Below are 23,257 nucleotides of genomic sequence, written 5' to 3'. Positions count from 1 at the left end.
AAACATATGATTATGTTGTAGTTCAAGTCGACCGCTCTAGCTAAGAATATAAGTGCTGTTCTAGGTATTAGGAGTTTGATGCATGTGTCAGAAAGCACTGCGAATTGTGTTTTTATTATCCAGAGAGGTCGAAGTGATCGCTGATTCATTGGGAGAAAATTAAATAATTTGGATCGCGGTCGAAGAATGTTGAAATGTTGAGTTAGCGGATAAATTCTGCAGTATTACGTATTCGTGAATGTTAGCGCCGCCAAACTTGTGATCGTGAACCATTTGGTTGTGTCGGTTGCGTGAGACGCTTCTGGATGAATTTCGAAGAAACGTCGTTACACCAGATAGCGTATCATTGCGAGAGTTATTTGTCGAGATATTTTTTCACTTCGTGAGTATTGGTGATATATATATACCGGCTTATTGCGACTCGGAGTCACTTCGAGCGTCGCAACCATCAGAAAAGTTTGTACAGTACAGTGTAATACAGTGTAATATGAGATTGATCAGTGATCGATTATTCTACCATACTCCAACATGTCAGATAAGCAAATTGGCATGGACCTACAAAAAGCGATTAAAACGGACGTACTACGAGCCGTTACAACAGATGTGCAACAGCAGTTAGAAACGAACGTGCAACAACAATTCAAAATAGACGAGCAAAAGGACTTGGATAACTCTGTAAAATTCAATATGACTGGAATGACAATGAACACAGACGGCAATAACAACGAGAGTGAAAGTACCGTGAATTTAACAGTAGTTGATCCACAAAATGCATGCGATGAGAGCAATCCACTCGCACCCAGAAAGAAACCAGATAATGCAAGGTCAAATGATAACGCCGTCGACGAAACACCCAGCGTTTCAAATTTTACACTGGCGTGTAATGCTGGGTCCATTGTGAGCTATTTCATCTTCTTAACCGGCAATATTCGGCTTGTGATCGAGTATTGGACATCCGATAAGAAGGAACACCTAATTTTTATGATCGTGCTGCTCATACTGACATCGGCAATAATCGCCGGGGTCAGTGCAAAAATGCAGTATTATGAGGTGGTAAGTCACGATTTCTACCGTTGCGACGAAAGCTGATGCAAGAAGAGTGCAAGTTTCTGATGCAATATTTATGTTTCGCAATACATTCTAAATGATCCACTCTTCTCATCGCAGTATGCTTATATAATTTGAAGTACTCGATCCAGTTCCGAGAATTTGCACGGTATGACATACAGTTGTTTCATAATGCAAAAGAAATGTATTGTGCGTTGCAGCGAAGCTCGTTGGATCATTATGAAAATACTTAAGTTGATTCAATTGCTTTTCGTATCTATATTCACATTCTGAATGTTATGATGCAATATTCTATTATCAAGGGGAAACCCGGCAACGTATCAAAGAGAACGTTCAGATGATTCTAACGATTCTGTATTTTGGTTTTGTATATACTTTACCTGTCTATATTTTAAATTTCTCTGAAACAGATTTTCGCGTTTTTCAATATTCGTCGTTGCTACCCGTCTATTTTCTGATCCTTTCAAATCTTTCACCGTGCCCCATGTATTTGCAAAAATACATGTTTTCAATCCTTATCCGTATAAAATTTTTGGATTTACTTTTGTATAGGTATTACAGGTGAATATAATTAATTTTCTAGATTAGTCACAGTAGTACAGACTGATAATTCGACGATTAATTTCACACACGAGTAATTAAATTTTCTATTCGCACTCCGAATTGAGAGTCAATGGCTTTTATGAAATTTACTGATTTTTTATGTCCTTTGTATTTTTGTTTTTTCGTGATTTTAAATGTTGAGTCAAAATACCATTGTTACCCAAATCATTTATTTCTTTGTAATACACGTACATATATTCGAATACGATGAAAATAATTGTAATATTTACTATAGTCACTAGGGTTTTTCTTGAAAAGGTCATTTTTGAATATCGAACGGGTTACACCCCAAATCGGTTCCAAATAAATGCACAATAATTTGTGTAAAACCTGAGCGTTGTAACTCAACTGGAAGGGGTGAGCATGAATCCATTTTCAGTTTTGAATTTGGACGGAAACTGCTAATTATCACTGACGATGAAAAAATTATAGCTTCGTGCGTTGATGCTACTAAAACAATTCAAAACTTGACAGAAGCACTATTCGAATATTGGCTAAGAAAAAAGTGACGAATAATATTTAATTACAAATCAACCAAGTAACTTATTATTGCCGATTCGCATTCGCCCCGCCTCCACCACGCCAACCCTTCTTTGTAGATAGAGAAAAACACTGTCAGGGTGAAAAAATCGAAATTCAGTATATTCGAGTAAGTATTTGTTGCTAGTGCAGGCCTTGTGTGTCTTACAATTTCGAAAATGTGGGTGTGAATAGGATGATTTCAAACCAATTTCGAGTTGACTTCGTGTGGTTTAGGCGGATTTCGGTGTCATATCGAGGTGATTTCGACGAGGTTTCCAAACCGATTCCAACTGTTGTGAATTGATTTCAGCCGACTTCAATCTACTGTTCTTAGTTGCTTTCAACTGATTTCGGGTTATTTCAACTGGTTTCAGTTGATTTGAACCAATTTGAACTCACTGAAGCTGATATCAGCTCAATTCAGGTGTTTGCTGACCTATAGTATATCAATGAACTGTCATTTCTTTATCACATCGAGCGTCTTTTAACTGATTTCAAACTGGGGTGTACAGTCAATTTCAAGTGTAAGTATCCCGACGTCTTTTGCTATTAGACTTGGAAGATTCGTATTATATTTTTAAATTTTATACAGAACGTTATGTTTTACACTACAAACTTCTTTCGAGGAGAGTGACAAGTGACAATAACAGGTATCGAACAAAAAACGGGCGCATTCTTATGTTTTTCGTCTACTTTTGTTCAGTTTTTTTCGTATCATAAATAATTTGTACGATCAAATTCGAAAACTACTAATGGAAGGCACCCATTACTTGAATTTGGCGCTCTGTATCTTTCTGGTAAATGAAATAATGAGACATCTTCTCTATGACAACAGGCCGATTCGCTATCGCGACGCGCTTGTTGCAGCCACTCGAAAAATACTGTACACTTATTATACAAAACAGTGAACGTTATTCCGAGTCAGCCGAGGACGTTTTGTATTTTTCTATGCTGCACTTCGAACATAATAGAATAAATTTTTAGCTAAAAATATTGAAAGTTAAAAAAGTAATGATTTTTTTAAAACCTCTTCTTTCACGAGTGACAGCATTGAAAAATTTTGTCAAGTATGCCGTTTATTGGATTTCTATCGGAATTTTAATTTCATAACTGAATTTAGTAGTGATAATGAATTTGAATACCATCTAAAGATCTTAAGGCTTATCCATGATTTCTTTGTTACTATATCGTTAATAGTTCAGAAGGTACAACAGTTTGATGGTGGTTCTGGGTGAGAACTGAACCAGTGCCGCAACGGTGATCGAAAACATGCATGTGTTAAGGAAGCATCAATTGTCAAAGGACTATTCCGAAACTTAGAATATTTAAAAATTATGAAACTTGTTTGTGAAAGAATTGCCGTATTACAGTGAAATTCAAAACCCTGTAAATTCTTTATACTTGCGAATTCGATACATACTGTACCAATTCCACGTATAGTGCCCATCAATTTCAATGATTGACTGAGAGTAATGAATTTTTGTAAATGTTTGCATTCTCCTTTACACCTGCAAGTAATTTTTTAAATCCATTGACACTATTTCAAAAGTGCGTGTAGATAAAGAAAATAATTTCCATTTACCAGGAAACATCGACAACGGAGGTGGAAAATCTAAGAAAGAAAAGAAACCGGTTGGATAAACTAGCCAATCTTAAGGTACCATTCTGGCTGGCTGTTCTTTTCCAACTTGATGTGCTCTTGCGCTGCGTACGCCGCCTGTGTCATGGATTAGCCGTCCGAATGTACGGGGCGAAGGGAAATTTGGAGAAGCAATATGGTTGGTACGATGCGATGCTCAAGGACAATGCGGATCTAGCGCTGCTTGACCTGATCAGAAGTTTCGTGGCCTCAGCACCGCAGCTCATTCTACAGCTGACGCTTTTTTTCGACCAGGGGTTGGATTCAGGTACGGTTTACGTTCGAAAGCTCCGTGGCATTCTTAATTAATGCACATTTTACTGACTGTAGTTACGAAATTTACCGTTCACTCTTCTCGTCTTACAATTTAAATTACGAAGATTGAGGTGATCTTAATTTTTCCGATCGACCCAAATCCTACTGATTGATATTTGAATTTACAGTACCTTTGTGGAAGATATTTACCTGGAGTATTACCGTGATCTGCCTCGGCTTGGCAATGGAAACATATCATTGCGCGGTTCGCTTGCCCCAACCGGACAAGCGTCGGATAACTAAACCCGGAGAGGTTTTCATGTCCCTGTGGTATTGTTGTACAATTGGTAAGAGTACAATTGAGCCTCTTTAAGACGAAACTGGGATTTGAACCGTATTTTTTACAATAAATTGATCATGAATTTTCAAGGTGCTCGGATCCTTCTAATCGCCATCACAGCAAGCAAATGGCCATCATACACGTTGCTCGGTTGCACGGTCAATTGGTTGGGATGGACAACGTGGATATACGTACAGAAGAATGGAGTGCTGAACTTTTGTCGCGATCGGACAAAATCTGAACCAACCGAACCGACGCGTCTAGAATTATTAGGGACATTCCTTTTTTCAGCCGTCATAGCTGTAGTCTACATGTTCACTGCAGTCATTTTGAAAGATGGGTCCACTTTCCTTAGGTACTGCTTTTACTATGGGCTAATGACACTGCAAAATGGAGCAATGCTCATACTTTTCATATATTTCAGCAGTACACCTGTTGAAAACTATTTGATTTTAGATGCGTCTTGTATTCTCGCCATGACATTGTTTTTCATTGGCATTGCTGCCATGATGATGTATTATCTATTTTTCCAACCAACAGTGAAAATCACATACGTAACATGCTCTCCAGTATAAATTGCTACTGTTAGTCTCGTGTTCAATGCAACTTTTCCAGTTGTATTATTACCCGTGTTTTTTATGTATAAGTTTTTTTTTAACCACTGTCAATGCTCTTAAAATGTTAGAAAATTGAATGATAATACGTTTAATACTGATAATACTTTTATACATGTGTATTTTACACCAAAAATAAATGAATATATTATATGTATAAATTTTGTATCGAAACTGTGAATGAAAGATAAAAATCGTATTTCGATATTTGTGTGGTAACGTACGCTTGCAGAGTTAATGCGTACTTGTTTGTGCATTCTACGTTTTTGCATTTTCTCGAAAAGTTATATTAATTTTTGTTGCTTTTGCTTAAAGGAACATATTCGCTTATAGCCTGTGTTTTCAGCTTTTGGCCGTTACTTTCAGATTTTGATAGTCAGCTTTGGGTATAATAGTCGCCCCCAACGAAAAACTGCTTAAAAACGTTTCTGTACTCGAACATGAGAATCTCGGATCTGCGATTCTTCGTAAGAATGTTCGCACAAATAATATAAATGAATGAAAATAATAATAATGTAGTGTAATGTAATGTGATGTTTATTTAGCTGATCATGGGACAAAGTCCCTTAAGGACTATAAGGCAAAGATACAATGAATACAATGAGTATAAAGTGTACAACAGAATAAGTTGAATACAAAAACCTTCAAATAAAGTTAAGAACATAACTCTTAAATAGAATATAGCAGCAATATATACGGTTAGTTCCAAGATGTTGGTTATTTTTGTGTCTTTTGGAAAAAAAGTAGTAAAGAATGAAGAATAATTTTATTTAGAATGACTGCAGTTATGTTTCAAAATGTGTTCTCTGTGGCGCACTGAATTTCGAACATTCGATGAACTTCGAATACAATGAACTTTCTCATTAATACCGTGTAAGCGTGTTAAGAGTTCGGGACAAAGTTGGCAATACGTGACGGATGAACGTCGTTGCACTTTGTTTTCACAGATAGTCCTGTGCAAGTTTAAACAATCAACGGTTTTCTGTAAAAACATCTCTCCCCTGGCATATGACAGGGGAAATACAAAATGAACAGGAGATGCGTATATAGTAAAATATATATATGTGTATATATTTATGTACAATCCAAGAGAGGGATGATTTTATGTTGCGTTATGTTGAGGAATCTTTTGAGTTCCAAGATTTTTAATTAATTTTATACATTCCATCTCAGGTAGTATATGGAACGACAAGTCTAATCATTATATATGTAATTATACAAAGTATATGGAAACGAATTAAAAGTATCATACAAATTAAATAAATATATTATATATTCGTATTTTCGAGTTTTTTATTTTATTCACTCACAAGTAAACCTATACCCTGCACAACATATCTCTGCCCTGGGCACCTTTAAAATTAGGTAATAAACAATAATTAAAGTGTCTCGCCATTTCGTAGGCATCATAAGGAGACTGTTAATATTCCATTAAATATGAAATTGACCGTAATCATTACAATAACATATTAAATTTTCAATCAAATCGGTTATGTCAATCCTAAGAAAAAAATAATTTCATTTCTTTGTAACTTATTTTATTTTTTCCATCAAAAACCAATAGGTTGAGATCTGATGCTTTTAGGGTCACAGTATTTTAATTAGGGCTGTGCGGGTTCTCCAAGTCTCGAAAAAAGTTCGGGTTCGTATCGGATCGGGTTTTTTTACGAATCCGGAATGATCGGTAAAACAGAATTTTTTCAGAAACCTGAACCGTGGGTGACCAAACTTACCTAAAATTTATGATATTGGATAAATACTTAATACTAAATACTTATATTGAATCGTGTATCTAAATAGCATCAATATTTTCAGTAAAAAGTACATCATCTTTCATCGGGAGATCTGGGAATCCCGAAAATTTCGACAAAACTGATACTTTCATGAACCCCGAGATTTTCGGGACCGTGACGCGGAACTAATAGATTTTTCCCGACCCAAAGAATTCTAGCACCAGTAAAGCCTTAATTTTAATAGTACACGTATGCACATTAATTCTGCGACAGCTAATCAAAGGCATTTCTAAGACCGAAGCACATAAAACTCCGGAACCCATAAGCGGAACGCAAAAGCCATAGCGCATGCGCTATGGTCTCTGCATTCTGCACATGGCGTCTGGATTTTCACCCCACACAAAAATCCATAGGGATATCACGTGGCATAACACTAGACCAACGCTAAGCCGGTAGAAATTGAGCAACAAGTGATATTGGTAATTTCGCTAGGAAATAAATTAATATCAACTCAAAAGTAAATACTATTGCTACGTATAAATAAATGTATTTTAGGTAAAAACTCTTCGCTCATATACGATTCGATTCAATTATAAGCGCTTATCCCCATATGGCCGTTATTTGATCGATTTACTATATTTTTAGGCAATGTTAGATTAGTAAAAAGATATTTTTCGCAATATAGCTTCATCAAAATGAGCCTTAACAGTAATTGAAGACCTAATTTGTTTCGAAGCCGCAGAAAAATAATTACTCCCATACGAGCCTTCGGAGCGGGATGTGGGAAGGAGACATATCTCCTGAATCTGCGCCAGAGTACTAATCGTAACGAGGACGTGGTACCCACAGGACTTCCGCTCCGAGTATATCAGTTGGCACTCATGCGGGGACCACTGCGGGGACTGTTGGTGCGACACTTTTATCGTTTTGTCAAGTGTTGTAGGTAAAGTAAGTTTTTAAAAGGTTCAAATTACGAGCTGGTCGGAATCTGTGGCTTCATTTGCACTATTAAGGCTAGTATTTAGAACACTCTAGAACTTCGAGAAAAAGTTTTGAGGATCCCTCTCTTTTCGAGGAAACACACTTTGTTAACTGGATGAATTCTTTTCTTCTGTAACGTACCCATGATTATATCAATGAGTAATATCATAATATATTGTGTTAGAGGTGCGCAATTTTGGAAATGAGGTCGAAATGAGAGATCCGTAATTTATTAATAACAGTCAAAACACCAAAAGATGAAAAGAAAAAACCATTTCTCAACATAGCAGACGGTCGTCAAAACTAAGTAATCATGGGTTCGACTAAAATGCACCATGTGGCCGTCGTCGGTCAGATTTATGCCTCTCAACATATATATTTTTGAAACAGCTCGACATAATTTGCAAATTCGGTCAAATGACTGATTATCGGAATCACTTAAATTTGAAAATAGCGGCAGCCTGCAGTTATATGAGTAAGCAGCGAAGCCTGCAGAAGCCCGTTGTAATTCACGAGGCTGAAGTTAGTATCGTTAACGTAACCAAATCAGAGACATCTCTGACCAAACAACGGGAAAAAAATCACTACATTCCCAATTTTACAATGATTTTTAAGGAGCTAAGATTTCCAAATATGAGTCTGTTTTGTTTTATTACGGTTTAGTGAATTTCAGACAATTCGAAAATTGCGAAATAACGGTTCTTCCTCGACTAACTTCAATATGATTGTAATTCTAAATTTAGAATACATATCCACGTCTTCGGACTTCAAATGATTTTCAAATTTTCTGATTTGAGATGCAAGTTTTAGTTAACGTTCGTTTGTTGCATATTAAATTATTTTGTGAGTTGATACTTGCATCAAGTTCCTTTGTTATATCAAAAGTTACCATTTTTTTGGTTTCTATGAACGGTTTTTGTACCTGGTCATTAAATTTACCGGTGAAAGGTAAATAAAAAATTATAAATTTCGAGTGTCCGTACGGTGGTTAAATTTTTTCATGCCTTTTAAAATTTGCGTCAATGTTCGTAAGTATTGACTGCAAAACGTTCTGAAGTGCTTCAATAATTTTTTTTATACTTCTATCCCAACGAGTTTGCAAATTGAAATTCCGGGAGGCACAAAATTGAACAATATATTTCAAACAATCAGCCTGTAATCGTTTATAAAGAAATAATATTCACATTAAATTATATCAAACTACTGATTAACTACTTGTTGTCAACAATTTGTAATTTGGCAGATCGACGATTACCAGATGCGATGGACGGTTATCGAAGCGGTAAAAAACGTACTGATACCACGTGTATTGCGATGCCGTCCGAAGCACGCGACGGCGACATAGGCTGCGATGTCGAAGTGTACATATCATGGTTCAGGCTTTTCTGTTTTACGTGTTCACCCGCTTGTCACATATACGACACGTTTTCCGACATTATGTCTACAAAGGACTACTTTACGCACCAAGAAATTGCGTATGGCTGCATAACGTTGACCTTCATTGGATTATCGGGAGCCGGAAGTCTTCTAATTTCTTCCATGATGAACCACCGAAAGCAGCGGGAGACTGAAAAGGTAAATAAATTTTCCCATAGCATGAATATTAAGTATGCTCCCCGCAGCTTTGACCTAATGAAAATCGCTATTGACTGAAAACGAACAGATATTTTCGTGTAGAAGAGGAGATTTCCTTTTCGCCATGATTAACGTTCTGTTTGATCTGAGGATACTATGCCATTATTGGGAGCGTTTCAGTTACGCAATGAATGTGAAACTGTTAAGAAAATCCAAAATGTCGGGAAAAATCGACGAAGCTGCTGGTATAAGTTATGATGAGGAACTCGAGAAAAAGATTGAGAACCTATCTGTACTCTGTCTGATGCCATCGTTTATAGAAAACGTACCACAGCTGACTGTACAACTAGCAGGCATGATCCAGAAGGAGACACCGATAGGATGTTTAAGTACGGTATAATTCTTTATTACTTATAATTTATATATTTAACTACTTATAAATAAGAATTGTGTTCTACAATTTACTAGACATAAAATTACCAAGTCACATATATTTTACGTAATGTTTGATGCAACAGAATACATGAAATGTTTGCTGGGACATTTTATTAGAAATCTTATTTTCACAACATTGAACTTATCGGAAAGTATTTAAATTTTACAGTGTGGATCAGAATGACTGCGTTAATATTTGTCGCTGTGGATTCGCAAGCCTATTATCTTTATATATATTCGGGTCGTTCTCATAGAGCTGTACTAAATAAATGGTATGTTTTCCGGATTTGGCTGCAATGTTACATCAGCATTGGTAAGTAAACAGAATGTATGTGAATTTCAAGTTTTATACTTTTATCACATTTGTTGTACGAAGCACAGGCCTGAATTTTTGCCTTCTGTGTTGGCTGTGGAAAAAGTTGTGACGTCACGAACGGTCAACACTGTATAATACTCTCTAAATTTTTTCTCTGTATCATGGTAAATTAGTGGTTTTATGCTATCGTTCAACATGTCAGTTATTCGACTCACTCAAGTCGGATAGTCCTTTTTAGGAATCCTCCATACAGAGGGTAGCATTTTCAAGTTTCTTGAGGTTCGAATAAGCATTTATCCATAAAATCAAGTATCCGGAAGTTTTGAAGGTGGCTCTTTTTGATAATAAAGTCTAAATTGTAGCATGATTTGAAATCAACGATGACAACACGCGAAATTTTGTTTTACTAATCGGTGGTGAAAAAAAACTGGTACTCAATAGATTATTATTAATGTTTCAGTCTGCTGGATATCAGCGACCACGTTTATAGTGTGCAAATGGCCAATATACATTTTGTTGTTCATCGTTTTCATATGGATGATATGGACTATTTACATCTGTAACGTAAACTGCGAAATTATGGAACTCTTCAGCTGTAGAAACAAAGCCTCATCATGGAGTGCCTGGAGAGATGTCGCTCTGCTCTTCTGTTGCGCCTTCCTAGCTTTAGTACACATGTTCACTTTCTTGGATTTTAAGAATATGTGCACTTTCGTTCGGATGGGATTTAAAATTCCGAAAGTCCAAACGATCCAAAACCCGATGCCTTTAGACCAAGATGTGGAGGGTGGGGTCGGCATCTCGAATCGCGATAGCTTCAAAGAACCGGAAACCGATTTTGTTATAATTACAACTAATCCGCACTCAGCATTCCAACGAACATCCAGGAGAAAATATGGGCTACGATAGGTACGAATCACAGCCTATAATAATAGAAAAAATAGTCGAAAAATAGCTGCCTTGTTAAAATAAATCCTTCTTTAACAATTTTTGGTGTATAGGATGATGATGGATCGATCGTCGAGTATACCGCGATATCTTTATCTAATCGTCTCTCGTGATATCGATGGACGGCTGGTGTGAGCCGTCTGAATGAGGAACGCCACTGTGTAACCGAAGGGAGCTGACGTGAGCCGAGTCAACCAGCGAGAGAGAACGACTTGCGAAGACACCCAGGCAGCAGAAACCTCCAACGAAGCTCCCAGGGAACTTATTTGAATAAGTCCCCAGAGCGCTCTGAAATTTGTGAACCAAACAAGTTTCATGCGTGCTCGTTTTTAATAGCTTTGAGGAAGTTCTCACAGTGTAACGTTTGAGCTCCTTTGTAACTCAGCGTGAATAGCTCGCAGGCAGCTCTACCGAGTACCGAGTTTCTCTAAAAGTACTGTGAGCTATTGATAAATCTCACCTACTTGTCATAAATGTTTCATCATTCGTTGAGAACGTTTCATGTGAAATCCATTGTCCCTTCCCACCTTAATTTTTTTTTCCGACTACAATTCTTTTCCAAGTTGGTGTCAATTTGTAGTGTTAACTTGGAAAAGAATTATAGTCGGATAAAAAAATTAATTAAGGTGGGAAGGGACAATGGATTTCACATGAAACGTTCTTACCTTAATTTTTTTTTTCCGACTACAATTCTTTTCCAAGTTGGTGTCAATTTGTAGTGTTAACTTGGAAAAGAATTATAGTCGGATAAAAAAATTAATTAAGATGGGAAGGGACAATGAATTTCACATGAAACGTTCTCAACGAATAATGAAACATTTATTACAAGTAGGTGAGATTTATCAATAGCTCACAGTACTTTCAGAGAAACTCGGTACTCGGTAGAGCTTCCTGCGAGCTATTCAGGCTGAGTTACAAAGGAGCTCAAAAGTTGCACTGTGAGAACTTCCTCAAAGCTATTAAAAACGAGCACGCATAAAACTTGTTCGGAAAAGCAAATATCAAATGATACAGAAATTGGATGTTATTTATTGAAAGAAAAAATCTGAAATTCAATGCGAAATGTCATTAACAAGTGGGAGTCTGGACAAACAGGTAGGTAAGTAAAAACAACGTTTATTGTGAACAGATTCTTTATTTAAATCAAATTAAAAATGCGTCTCATTAACGATTTATGTATTGTGCATTTTATTGGAAATTAGTTGTATCCAAAAATACCAAAAGATCCTGTCTGATAATAATAGCTTCTAATATTTTCAGGTACGAAATAATTCATTGTCAAAGCGGGACTAAATTTGTCAGCCATAGAAGCATGTACGTAAATTTTTAATTACGTGATCTTTGACTATTACAATATTTTAACATGGATTCAATGATAAAATTCGTTTTTTTTTTTTTTCAGCAGGCTCGAAGTTTAAACTTTGATTAACACGAGGAAAATTATGCCTTACCTGAGAGTCAAAACGTTCAGGTGGCAAGGATCCTGGTTTCTCGAGCGGTGCAATCATTATAATCATCGAACCTGGTTGTTCCGTCAGACATCAGGTTCCAGAGTAAATTTCATCAGGCCATGGCGACCTTTTTAACATCAGTTGAGGCAAAATTGAAGAGCGGGATATACTACAGATCATAATGGCTGAATATCCCATCATTTCACTTTGATCGAGCCAATAGCGATAAGTTTTTTAGTCAACCGTTGCTGCCAATTCATTCTACCAAGAAATCATTCTGTGCACCATTGTAATTCAAGCATTATTATTGACCAGCATTGTTTTTCAAACTTTATACCATTTAATTTGGTATCTTATTTTGACGCTTACTTTCACTCTCTTTGGCATTAAATTCAGATAAATAGTTTCTCAAGTCCTCAATTAGATTGTAGGGTTGAATTTTGTGAGGCAAACTGAATCAATCTAAATCTAGAATCGTTAAATAACTTCATCTAAAAATGTCTTTAAATTTAATCTTAGTTGACGGTGTCATCTGGCTAGCTAGTTGCACGACAACTTATAACCAAATTCAATTTCACACTCTTTATAGGGTCCTACGCTAAGACTGAAAGCTTGTGAATCTCTATTCACCGCAATTATTTCTGCGTTTTATGTTAGCATTGTCTTGAGCAAAAAAAATCTCATTTAGAGATTGGAAATGGAATATGAAACGCAGAAGATATTCAGTAGCACAAATTGAATACCAAGAATTTTTTAATGGTTCCTGCAACAAAGGGACTCTTTCCACATATCCTTGTTACAAGGTGATGTTCGGAGGACTATGCACAAGATATTGTATCGGATAACATTATTTGGAAAAAAATCTTCATGAACTTCGTTAAAAACCAGATATTCATCTATTTTGATGGAACAAGGGACACAATCTTGAATCTGATAAGTCTGTGTCCTCGTAATAATGTTCTGACATTACTTTAAAACACGATTGTCTTTGAAGCTAATTGTGATGTTTGGGCGCATTTTGAGAAAGTTGATTTTCAACTTGTGTCACAGGATGTGATTTACGTTCCTGAGTTCTGCGCTTCAGATTAGATTTTCTTTGTTTCGAACCGCACTAACATGAAATGCAAAATCATTTTAATAAATCTAATATTAGTTGAATTTTCAATTTGAGTATTAGGTTCCCTTCATTTATTTAATCGAAAATCATTGAAAATTTGCGAAATGAATTCTGATGATCATTAGAAAATTTTTAATACTAGTAGCAATAATTCATTGATCGGAAGAAATACATTGACTATCGACTATTTGTAAATTTTGTTGAACTATTTTCGAGAAAAAAAAGATTCACAGTTTTATTACAGATAGTGAGATATTAAAAATTTCCTGAACGCTCGGCTTAATGTCTTATTTTCAAAAGTGATAAAATTCAATATTACCACCTGAAATCACAAGAGAGTGAGAAAGTTGCTCAGTCGCTTGAAAGTGGCGATGATTTTTGTACGTGTGATAAATTGAACAGGCAGATAACAGTAAACATTAGAGATGTAATTATTCTGGCCGTATCACCTGTTGAAAGAAAAAAATTTCATTGTTATTTCTAATGTAAGAAATAATAAAAGTGATCAAATAAAGTGTTCCTACCTACCTGCTGCGTTTCTTCCAAGCACCCAACATTTAAACAGATTTCTCATTTCAGTCGAATGAAGCCAATTTTCAAAGAGCATTAGCATCAACTTTCCGAGTCACTACCAGTCACTACCTCGACTGTTTGAGATTCTAATCTCAAAAATTTGTATGAACTACATCGACGCCACAAACAGACTTTGACAGCGGAAGCACGGAGTGGCCAGCCTGCCCGAGCAGCCGATAAACCTCGCGCATGCGCATTGTATGTATAGTTTCAAGAGATTGTCCCGGATGTCATATCAACACCGGAAGTGAACACCATGCCGAGACCGCGCAGGCAGAATTCCAAGAGCGCGGGAACTGCTCGCAGAATATTCTGGAGTGTTCTTTCGAAAACGCAATAAAGTACAAGCGGAGCTCAACATACGACAAGAAAAATAGAAAACCATGGAAACCGAAGAAGAAAACGACAGTAAAGCACCTCAGAAAAAAACAAAGATCGCAACATCAAATGACACCGCTGAAGAAACGCCTGGTGTTACAATTTATACACTGATATCTAATGCTTCGTCCATTGTGGGTTATGTGATCCACTTCGGCATAAATATTTATCATATCATCAACTATTCGACATCGAATAAAAATATAGAACTTATTTTTTTGATCGGGCTGATCATACTCAACTCGGTAGCAACTGCCGGAGTCAGTGCAAAAATGCAGTATTCCGACGTGGTAAGTCACGAATTCCAGAAGCTGCTGCACGGGGGGAGCGTAAGGTAATAGTTAGACCATTTCACCGAATCCTGCACGCAAATCCGACCTCCTGATTCTTTTTTCTTTTTCTTCTACTAGGGGCTTCGCCCCTGCGCGCTTCGCGCCTCACTATTTCCTTACGCATTGTCTAGTAGACAGGCGAATTCCTTCATGTTGATTTGATGACAGGTCTGCACTTGCTGTCCACTTCAATTCCTTCTGTGCTTACTTATCTTTTTTTCATCAATCTAAGCTTCCATTCGTTGGTTGAAAATTGGTGTTCCTTCTCTATTGATATCGATCTATCTCCTTGGCTTGCTGAATTATTTTTGCTACCGCTCTGCTCGTTATTCTCCAAAATCACCTTCTTTATATTATTTTTTTCTCTATATTTGTGTTGCTGTTCACTCCGCAAAACACCTCTTTCTCTTGTGGTTAACATAGATCCTGGTCGTCCTCTTGCCTGGTTATAGGAATATTTGTTTATTATTATTCTCTGGCTTATTTGGTTATTCGCACTTACAATTTTATTTTCCTTTTTCTTTTGTGATACGTCCGACCATCCACCATCTCCATCGCCTTGTCTGCTGGTTGAAACTCCTCCTTTCTGTTCGTTGGTTGAAAAGCCAGTATGATATTTTTTGTTCGCTTCCCTATATTTTCGCTGCTGTTCCCGTCGTCTAATTTTTCGCTCTTCTATGTGCATCACATTGGTTGGTCGTCCTCTCGATTCATTTTCCAAATCAATAATCACAATCGATTCTTCTAATTCTTCGACACCCTTCGTTGAATTATTTTTACTACCGCTCTGCCGGTTATTCTCCAAAATCACCGTCTTTATATTATTTTTTTCTCTATATTTGCGTTGCTGTTCATTCCGCAAAACACCTCTTTCTCTTGTGGTCAACATCGATCCTGGTCGTCCTCTTACCTGGTTATACGAATATTTGATGGATCTTATTCTGTGGCTTATTTGGTTCTTCGCACTTACAATTTTATTTTCCTCTTTCTTTTGTGATACTTCCGACCATCCACCATCTTCATCGCCTTGTCTGCTGCTTGAAACTCGTCCTTTTTCCATTGTCATCGTAAATCCTGGCTGTTCTTTTGACTGTTTGGTGATATATTTAGATTTACTATTATTTGATTGTTACTTTTCATACTTATTACTCACTATCTGAATTTTATTTTGGTTCTGCAAGACATCAAAGTGTCCACTGTCTTCGTCCCTTGAAGAGTAGCGAGAATTGTGTTTCATTTTGTGATCCGATCCGGTGTGGATGAATTTATTCTTCGCAATACACGATTAAACGTATCTTAAAAATGTCCGCAGCTGCAGCTAATTCTGCTTCTGCCCCGTATATTCCATTTTTATTCATATGTGATTTGTAATCACCAGGTGACCTAATCACAGCACCGTTTGACTCATTACCTGTAATAAAAGCCGCAAATGTAGACCAATTATCCGCTATATTTGAAACGATACTCAGTCTCACCTCTGCGTGTCGATCTTGAGTGCCGTATACACAATACGCCATGCGCGAAAAAGACAATTCCCGTCGGGAATCATCTTAATAATTTTCGTTCGCATATTCATTTTTTGCGTGTCAGAAACAGATACCTATAAAGATATTTGTCAAAGACTGTCATAAACAGCCGATGACAGCTGTCAAAGGGTTTGCTAGATGCTTTTTGTTTTGTTTTCGGGATCTCACCCCACCGCCAACTTCATGCGTATACTATTGTTATTATAATCTTTTTTATACTATTGTTATTATAGTCTTTTTGTTACTATTGTTATTATAATCTTTTTCTACCTGCTCATTTGTTTGAAACTTTTTTATTAGATAGAGAGATTAGTTCATCACATTATTTAGAGGTCATCAAAGAGATTCCTCGAGCATGAAAGATGTCTGACTTCAATTAATAGGGGATTTCGTAATTATTAGATTTTGCTTCGGAATGTTCAATTCTAATTTAACGGTTCAAAAAATGCCTTATAAAACAAAAATTGAAAACACGGATTTCGATTGGAAATTTGCTGACTTTCGAAAACGATGCTAATTTCATTTTCACATTTCATTTTCAGCATAATTAAAATGTAAAACTTAAAATGTCAATTCTACTATGTTCTCCTATGTCACTGTGTATAATATCAGTGAAAAATGTTGAAAGACAAGTCGGCTAAGTCCACAAATTTTATTTAAGCCGAAACTGTGACTTGGAGGTAAACGAGCAGAAAATTTTTAGACATGATTTTCATCGAAAATTTTCCGAGTTTTCAGAAAATAAAAATACGATTTTCAAAAAACTATGGGGGATATGGTGGGATAGGCATTTTAAATTTGATTTTTTTTAATTTCGCGCGGAAAATGAAGAGATAAACAAATCATCATGTTCGAAAAATTCAGAAAATTTCTGATCGAAATTCGTGTTTGCAATTTTTCTTCAAAGGCATTTTTTCAACCGTTTAATTATACTGGAAAATTTCGAAGCTAAATCTAATAATTACGAAAACCCCTATCAACTAAAGGCAGAGATCTTTCATACTTAAGATATCTTTTTGTTGACACCTAAATAATGTGATAACATCATAGTATACAAAATCAAAAATTTCGCAGCCAGATTTCCGCATAGGATTTCGTGCGATGGCCAATTTAGGAAGGTGTAGAGATCAGTGGCAAGGACAAGTGCCCCGGTTATCCAAGATGCGATGCGCGGCGAGCTTATTGGAGGTAAAACTTCTACTAAATTGTAAATAAAAGGGCTCTGGACAAAAGTCGCTGAAGTTTCAACGAATGCCTATGTATCCGTTAGGAAGTGCATTCATAAAATTTAGTTAAAAAAAAAACACATTTCCTAGTTGATAGTTTTTGAACTCACAGCTGACAGTTTGTCGGCTGAGACGACGGTGAGAGACGAGGGGACGGTTCAACAGAATTTTAGCAGTCTTCTAGAGATGGCACGGGAATCGCAAAAAATCTTGGGTAACCGGGACAGAATGTTTCGACTATACCTTCCTAAATATTACTTTACCGAGCACGAGTCGAGTAGCGCCAATGGGACAAATACTGTCGATTTGGCGCTGCCGTCAAGTTCGCCCACGGTCTCTGTTACCGTTCAAAATAGTACAAAATTCGAATCTTTGCCGATACAGGATATTCATTTGTTTATACTGTTCTTGTGAAATGAGATTTTTTGATAAAGTGATTGAATGCGTACATGTTTGCTTAAAAAAGGTATTTTTGTACGCACGGCATTTAATGTACTTGGCCAAATGTTTTTGCATCAGAGGTGCTTTTTGGAGGAATATATCTTGTCGTAAGATGGTTGAAAATTCTTGATCAAAATGACGATTTCGAAGATGTCGGAAATACCGGGTGCCCACTGGTCAGGGAATTCTGGCAAACGTAGAAATGTCATGGAATTCTGAAATTCTGGAATAAGCAGGGGTTTTCGCGGAAATTTAGGGATTCGTTTACTATATATTTTTTTTCATATAAATACGTCACACATTCTTTTCAAGCTTTACATAAATTCGATCAAATAAAAATTTCTTTTATCATCGGTGAAGGATTTCTTCAAATTTTAAATATTCCTAAATATCATCTTATAAACAAATATGCACATCGGCTGGATAAGGCAGTGTGACCCGAGTGACAGTTTGAACTTTGATATATAAAAAAAAAAAAAAAAAAATTATATGGAAAATGTGTATATTTTTTTCATTGATAATTTGCATTCACTAGGAAACACCAGCTTCGGAGACTGACTATGAACGTAAGAAAAGAGGATGTTGGGAAAAACTAGCCAACCTGAAGGTACCATTCCTCTGGCTGGCTGTTCTATTACAAGCAGATATTTTTTTACGTTGCATTCGACGCATGTATTATGGAGTCAAAATCCGAATGTACAGAATCAACGGGAATGAGGATAACCTTCGTTACTATAATGCAATGGTCAAGGATAATGTAAATCTAACGCTGCTCATCGTAATTAGAAGTTTTCTGTTCTCAGCATTACTGCTCATTTTAAAAATGACGCTTTTCTTCAATCAAGGCTCGGATTCTGGTATGGTCTACCTTTCAGAGCTGCATGTCATTCTTAATTAGTGTACTTTTTATCAATCAAACGTATGAAATTTTACTCTTCATGTTTTTGTGCTATAATCTAAATTACAGAGATTGATTTACACTTTTATTAGTTTTTCTGTTTTACTCAACCCCTACTGATTGATATTTCAATTTGCAGAAATACATTCGACGATCTTTTTTTGGTGTTTTACCGTGATCAGCCTGGCCTCAAATATGATAGGATATCAATGCGCGGTGCGCTCGGCCCAACCGGATAAGCATCGAATAACTATATTCGGGCTGGGTATCATGTTGCTGTGGTATTCGGGTACAATTGGTAAGAATATCATTGATCCTCTTTGAGATGAAACTGGGACTTATACCGTATTTTTTTTACAATAAACTGATCATCAATATTCAAGGGGCTCGGATCCTTCTAATCGCCATTGCAGCAAGCCAATGGCCATTATCCACATTTCTCGGTTGCATGCTTAATTGGATATCATGGACTTACTGGATATACAGTCAGAAGGATGGAGCGCATAACTTTTGTCGTGAATTGACAAGATCTGAACTAACCGAACCGGCACATTTAGACTTGTCGACTTTCCTTTTTTCGCCCGTCTTAGCTGTAGTCTATACGTTCACTTTAGTAAATTTCAAAGAAGGGTCCACTTTCCTTAGGTACTGCTTTTACTACGTGCTAATGACACTGCAAAATGGAACAGTGTTGATACTTGACATATATTTTGGCAGTTCGACTGATGAATTTTCAGTGACATATTTGTATATATTTCGTATTCTCTCTATTTTATTATTTATTACTGGCATTGTTGCTATGTTAATATATTATATGTTCGTCCATCCAAAAGTGAAATGTTACGCAGTAACATGCTGCCCAGTATAGGTCACTGTTAATATTACATTCAGTGCAGACAATCTTTGCTAATTTTTGAATTTGAAATCTACTTTTCATTCTGTCAACAATATTACATACCTTCATCACCTATGTCAGCACACTGAATAAAGTTTGTTCTTTTTTTGTTTTTTATATATCGTTTTTTGTTGGGTTTCATATCTCTTATCTACGAACAATTATGCTTCCCAACTCCCACGATCTACTTCAAAGGTAGCTAACTGCGTAACACAGACGACACAGCATACATGATTCCAACACCGCATATTCATTATATTGAAGTTAGTAATATTATAGTAACGATTCAGGCTGAGAAAAAACCGTTATTTCAGGATTTTCGAGTTATCTGAAATTCAGTAAACCGTAATAATACAAAACATACTCATATTTCAAAATCTTTGTTCCTTCAAAATCATTGTAAAATTAGGAAAATAGTGATTTTTTTCCCCAATGTTTCATTACGATAACGTTACTAACTTCAACGAGTTACGCTCTTACAATTAGGTCAATAATATCTACAAAATATGGGCGTTCATTTAGAATGTAGAGATTGATACGTAGTCTACTTACGATTCAAACGTATTCCATGAATCCGGACACCTTCCGTCACGGTTAAATAAGAGTTTGATTTGTGTTTATCTCACTATACCTGCATTCGATGTTCTGAAATATTGTTAAAACCTGGGTAAGGACTATGGTGGGGGAACTAAAAAGAATACACATGATAAGTAAGATCGTGCACATGATGAACATCTTAGAGCATATACCATGGAAGGGTTGAAGACGGCAGAGAGAGGGGAATAGTAAGACGAGTACCTTTCTCCAGCTTTCTCTGTCTTCAGCCAACACTACATGTATGCGTTGAGCTCCGGCAAACGCATGCGGAAGGCGACTCCATGCACGCGGCAGCTTTAGCGCCACGCCACGTACGGAAATCGAAGATGCGCCGTAAAAATGTATACAAACGATAGCTACATTACCTAAAAGAAAGGAATACTCTATCGCATAATTCCGGGCGGTTTCTCACGTAATGAATTACAAATTCATTCACGTCATCACAATTATATTCCACAGTGGAATCTTTAATTGATGTTATTGATGGTTTGTTTTCATAAACTGTTTTATACGACATAACCTACGTCGCGTTGACTATTATTTGAGCCATGATTTGAGCTTTGCCAGATTCCGAATGGCCCCGAAGGTTCTCGACTTTAGCCGAATGACGTGCGGTACTGCTGTTATGTTCCGAGAGGAACGTTTCGAGTCGATTCTGATTCGCCGCGTGATTTAAATCGTTCTCCTGACTTACGTAGTTGGTGTATGTAAATCTCGGGAATCCGCTGATCAGCTCCTCAGATCTTCTCGTTGAACTCGCCTACAATTCTGAAAGTTCGTTAGGTAGGGCTCGTGCCAACCATCACTATGCGTGATTGAAATAATTGTTTATGACAACACTTGGGTTAATTACACATTTATTAACGGTCTCCTTCCAATTCTCGATGGTAGGTTTACAATCGTGGTACAGATTGGTGTTAATCACTATCGCAGTGACAAACTGTCACAAGTCTCGAAGGTTCTGAACGACTTATATTGATTTTATTCTAGGATTTTGGTAGAGATCTGATCTGTTCTCTATGATGTCTGAAGTTCTTCTGATGTATTCTATTTTCTGGGGAGGTTGAATTAGAGGAAAAGTAGGAGGAGTTCAAAAGGAGTCGCGGTTTCTCGCGGGTCTCGGATGATTGGTTAAGGATGATGAAATAATTGAGGGTAAGATTTCTGATTCGTGCATGAGATCTCGGTGGTGGATTAGCGCGAGGTAGTTGGTTTAGAGAAGCAAGCGGCGAATCGCTGATTGGTCTTGTTATCGTTAAAATAAGGGCGCTATTGTGACGTCGGAACGGTACCTAGTGGAAATCTCCAGATGTTAGACACCGGAAACATTCACACGCAGCTACAGCCAGACTCACATCAGTAGTTTGGGTCACCAATTACCGATTAAGTATTGAAATACACCGGACAACGGGCATTCTGTCGCTCTAGTCGAACGAACCGAAGAGGGAGAAATTGTTGGATAAAAGATTTAATTTGGCTTACCTTTTTGAGAGTATTCTGGATGCGATGACTTGTAGATTGGTGAGAGGTTTTAGTGGAATAACTGACTTTAATATATTTGGATATTTTGACTAACTTGGTTTATTTTATAAGTTTGATATTTAAAAGTCACAAACGCAGAGTTACACAGTGTAAGATCTTAGACTTAGTAAAAATGGAGTTGAAGCTCGCTGAACTTTTGGGCAGAGTAACGTTGTATGAAAGTTTTAATGCAAAAGGCTAAAGGATTTTACCGCGAGACTGTACCGGAACTAGATGACGAATCTGGAGGTAGAAACACAAGAGAGCGATCGAGTGATCGGTCGCCGTTTTTATAGGGGTCGATCGTTGCGCAGAACGATCCCCCTCTCTAGTTTTTTGGTCGCCTTTGCGCACCTCCCCTCTTTTCTAGGAATTCTAATTAGGGCACGACATCTTCGCCGCATGCACGCCTGTGATCTTATTTCTTTAGCTATTACTATATTGTAGGTTTTTACGTATGGTATATCGCTGCTTGGTGCGGTGGTGTAGGTGCGTGGACTTGGTTCCGTAGTTCTCCGAACTGCGTGAGCTTTTCGTTGTGTCGCCAGCCCCCTTTGTGGCGCCAGCCCCCTTTGTGGCGCCAGCCCCTTTGTGGCGCCCGTCAGCCACTTAACTACCTGTCTACCTCTGAATGTTTTTTGCTATCTTGCTCGTTACAAAGCCCATATTTCATTTTGGTTACCTGTCGTTTGTTAGTTTTATAGTTATATCTATATAGAATTGTATATGTATTATAGTCGACTACTGTCGTTGTTAGTTTTATAGTTGTATCTATATAGAATTGCATATGTATTAAAGTCGACTACTGTCGTTGTTAATCTGGAGTACAATAGCAATTGTTTATGAACATAGTTTGTTATTTGTTTAGCATTATTAGAATCACGCTGCTGCGAATATCTTTAGTTGTTTGTGTTATAACTATCTTAACAGATTTAGGGTACTTAGTAATTTGATGATTCATAGCTTTAGAGCAGGTTTACATGTGTGCTTTTGTATATGATTCCCTTCTGTAGTTGTTAATTCTTATATTGATATAAATCGGCTTGGAAGCTTCTAGAACGTTTTCGTTTCGTCGGTAAGTTTCCTAATGTATTCTCTAGGTAAGGCCCTGTATGGCTCCACATTGGAGATCTGCATTGCCTTCAAAACGTTGCGCGTGTTGCCTACAATACGGCGTTGCGGAAGAAGGTATAGTTCATGCTGGGTAATTAGCATTCACGGTTTGATGGTTTTGCAGCCTCTGGTTTTATGGGTTGCAGCAGTGCTATCTTTA

General features: G+C 37.0%; 3 protein-coding genes and 1 long non-coding RNA gene across 5 annotated transcripts; 3 read left to right on the top strand and 1 right to left on the bottom strand.

Moving 5' to 3' along the window:
* The first annotated feature begins 279 nt into the window (after positions 1-279).
* On the top strand, positions 280-5,198 carry LOC107223987 (XK-related protein 4). Of its 2 annotated transcripts, none has more exons than XM_046734694.1 (4): positions 280-897; positions 3,779-4,100; positions 4,276-4,434; positions 4,518-5,198. In XM_046734694.1, exons 1-4 carry the CDS (start codon positions 529-531, stop codon positions 5,000-5,002), a joined length of 1,335 nt encoding a protein of 444 aa, XP_046590650.1. In that variant the 5' UTR covers positions 280-528; the 3' UTR covers positions 5,003-5,198. The 2 variants fall into 2 exon arrangements, with proteins under 2 accessions (XP_046590650.1, XP_015519368.1); XM_015663882.2 differs by having other exon boundaries at positions 283-1,053.
* On the bottom strand, positions 3,886-22,556 carry LOC124293556. Its single transcript, XR_006903401.1, has 3 exons — positions 21,791-22,556; positions 8,310-8,313; positions 3,886-3,897 (listed from the first exon to the last, which is right to left on the bottom strand). It is a non-coding gene; the product is annotated as an uncharacterized LOC124293556 (long non-coding RNA).
* LOC124293553 lies at positions 9,376-11,186 on the top strand. Its single transcript, XM_046734697.1, has 4 exons — positions 9,376-9,719; positions 9,935-10,078; positions 10,542-10,990; positions 11,083-11,186. The coding sequence occupies exons 1-3, from the start codon at positions 9,455-9,457 to the stop codon at positions 10,988-10,990; spliced, it is 858 nt and encodes a 285-aa protein (XP_046590653.1). The 5' UTR covers positions 9,376-9,454; the 3' UTR covers positions 11,083-11,186.
* On the top strand, positions 14,494-20,058 carry LOC124293552 (XK-related protein 4-like). Its single transcript, XM_046734696.1, has 4 exons — positions 14,494-14,838; positions 18,609-18,930; positions 19,111-19,269; positions 19,355-20,058. The coding sequence occupies exons 1-4, from the start codon at positions 14,554-14,556 to the stop codon at positions 19,837-19,839; spliced, it is 1,251 nt and encodes a 416-aa protein (XP_046590652.1). The 5' UTR covers positions 14,494-14,553; the 3' UTR covers positions 19,840-20,058.
* Positions 22,557-23,257: the final 701 nt, after the last annotated feature.

The sequence above is a fragment of the Neodiprion lecontei genome, chromosome 3 (assembly GCF_021901455.1).
Source record: "Neodiprion lecontei isolate iyNeoLeco1 chromosome 3, iyNeoLeco1.1, whole genome shotgun sequence".
NCBI classification, from domain to species: Eukaryota; Metazoa; Arthropoda; class Insecta; order Hymenoptera; family Diprionidae; genus Neodiprion; species Neodiprion lecontei.
Note: the sequence above shows the minus strand (reverse complement) of the source record. Positions and strands in the feature narration are given on the sequence as shown.

Bases quoted from the DNA above. Each gene is read 5' to 3' on its own strand.
- LOC124293552 (XM_046734696.1), top strand. From the start codon at position 14,554: ATGGAAACCGAAGAAGAAAACGACAGTAAAGCACCTCAGAAAAAAACA. The intron at 18,931-19,110 runs GTATGGTCTACC...TTCAATTTGCAG, and splicing joins CAATCAAGGCTCGGATTCTG to AAATACATTCGACGATCTTT. The intron at 19,270-19,354 runs GTAAGAATATCA...TCAATATTCAAG, and splicing joins GTGGTATTCGGGTACAATTG to GGGCTCGGATCCTTCTAATC.
- LOC107223987 (XM_015663882.2), top strand. From the start codon at position 529: ATGTCAGATAAGCAAATTGGCATGGACCTACAAAAAGCGATTAAAACG. The intron at 1,054-3,778 runs GTAAGTCACGAT...TCCATTTACCAG, and splicing joins AAATGCAGTATTATGAGGTG to GAAACATCGACAACGGAGGT. The intron at 4,435-4,517 runs GTAAGAGTACAA...TGAATTTTCAAG, and splicing joins GTGGTATTGTTGTACAATTG to GTGCTCGGATCCTTCTAATC.
- LOC124293553 (XM_046734697.1), top strand. From the start codon at position 9,455: ATGATTAACGTTCTGTTTGATCTGAGGATACTATGCCATTATTGGGAG. The intron at 9,720-9,934 runs GTACGGTATAAT...TAAATTTTACAG, and splicing joins GACACCGATAGGATGTTTAA to TGTGGATCAGAATGACTGCG. The intron at 10,079-10,541 runs GTAAGTAAACAG...TTAATGTTTCAG, and splicing joins GCAATGTTACATCAGCATTG to TCTGCTGGATATCAGCGACC.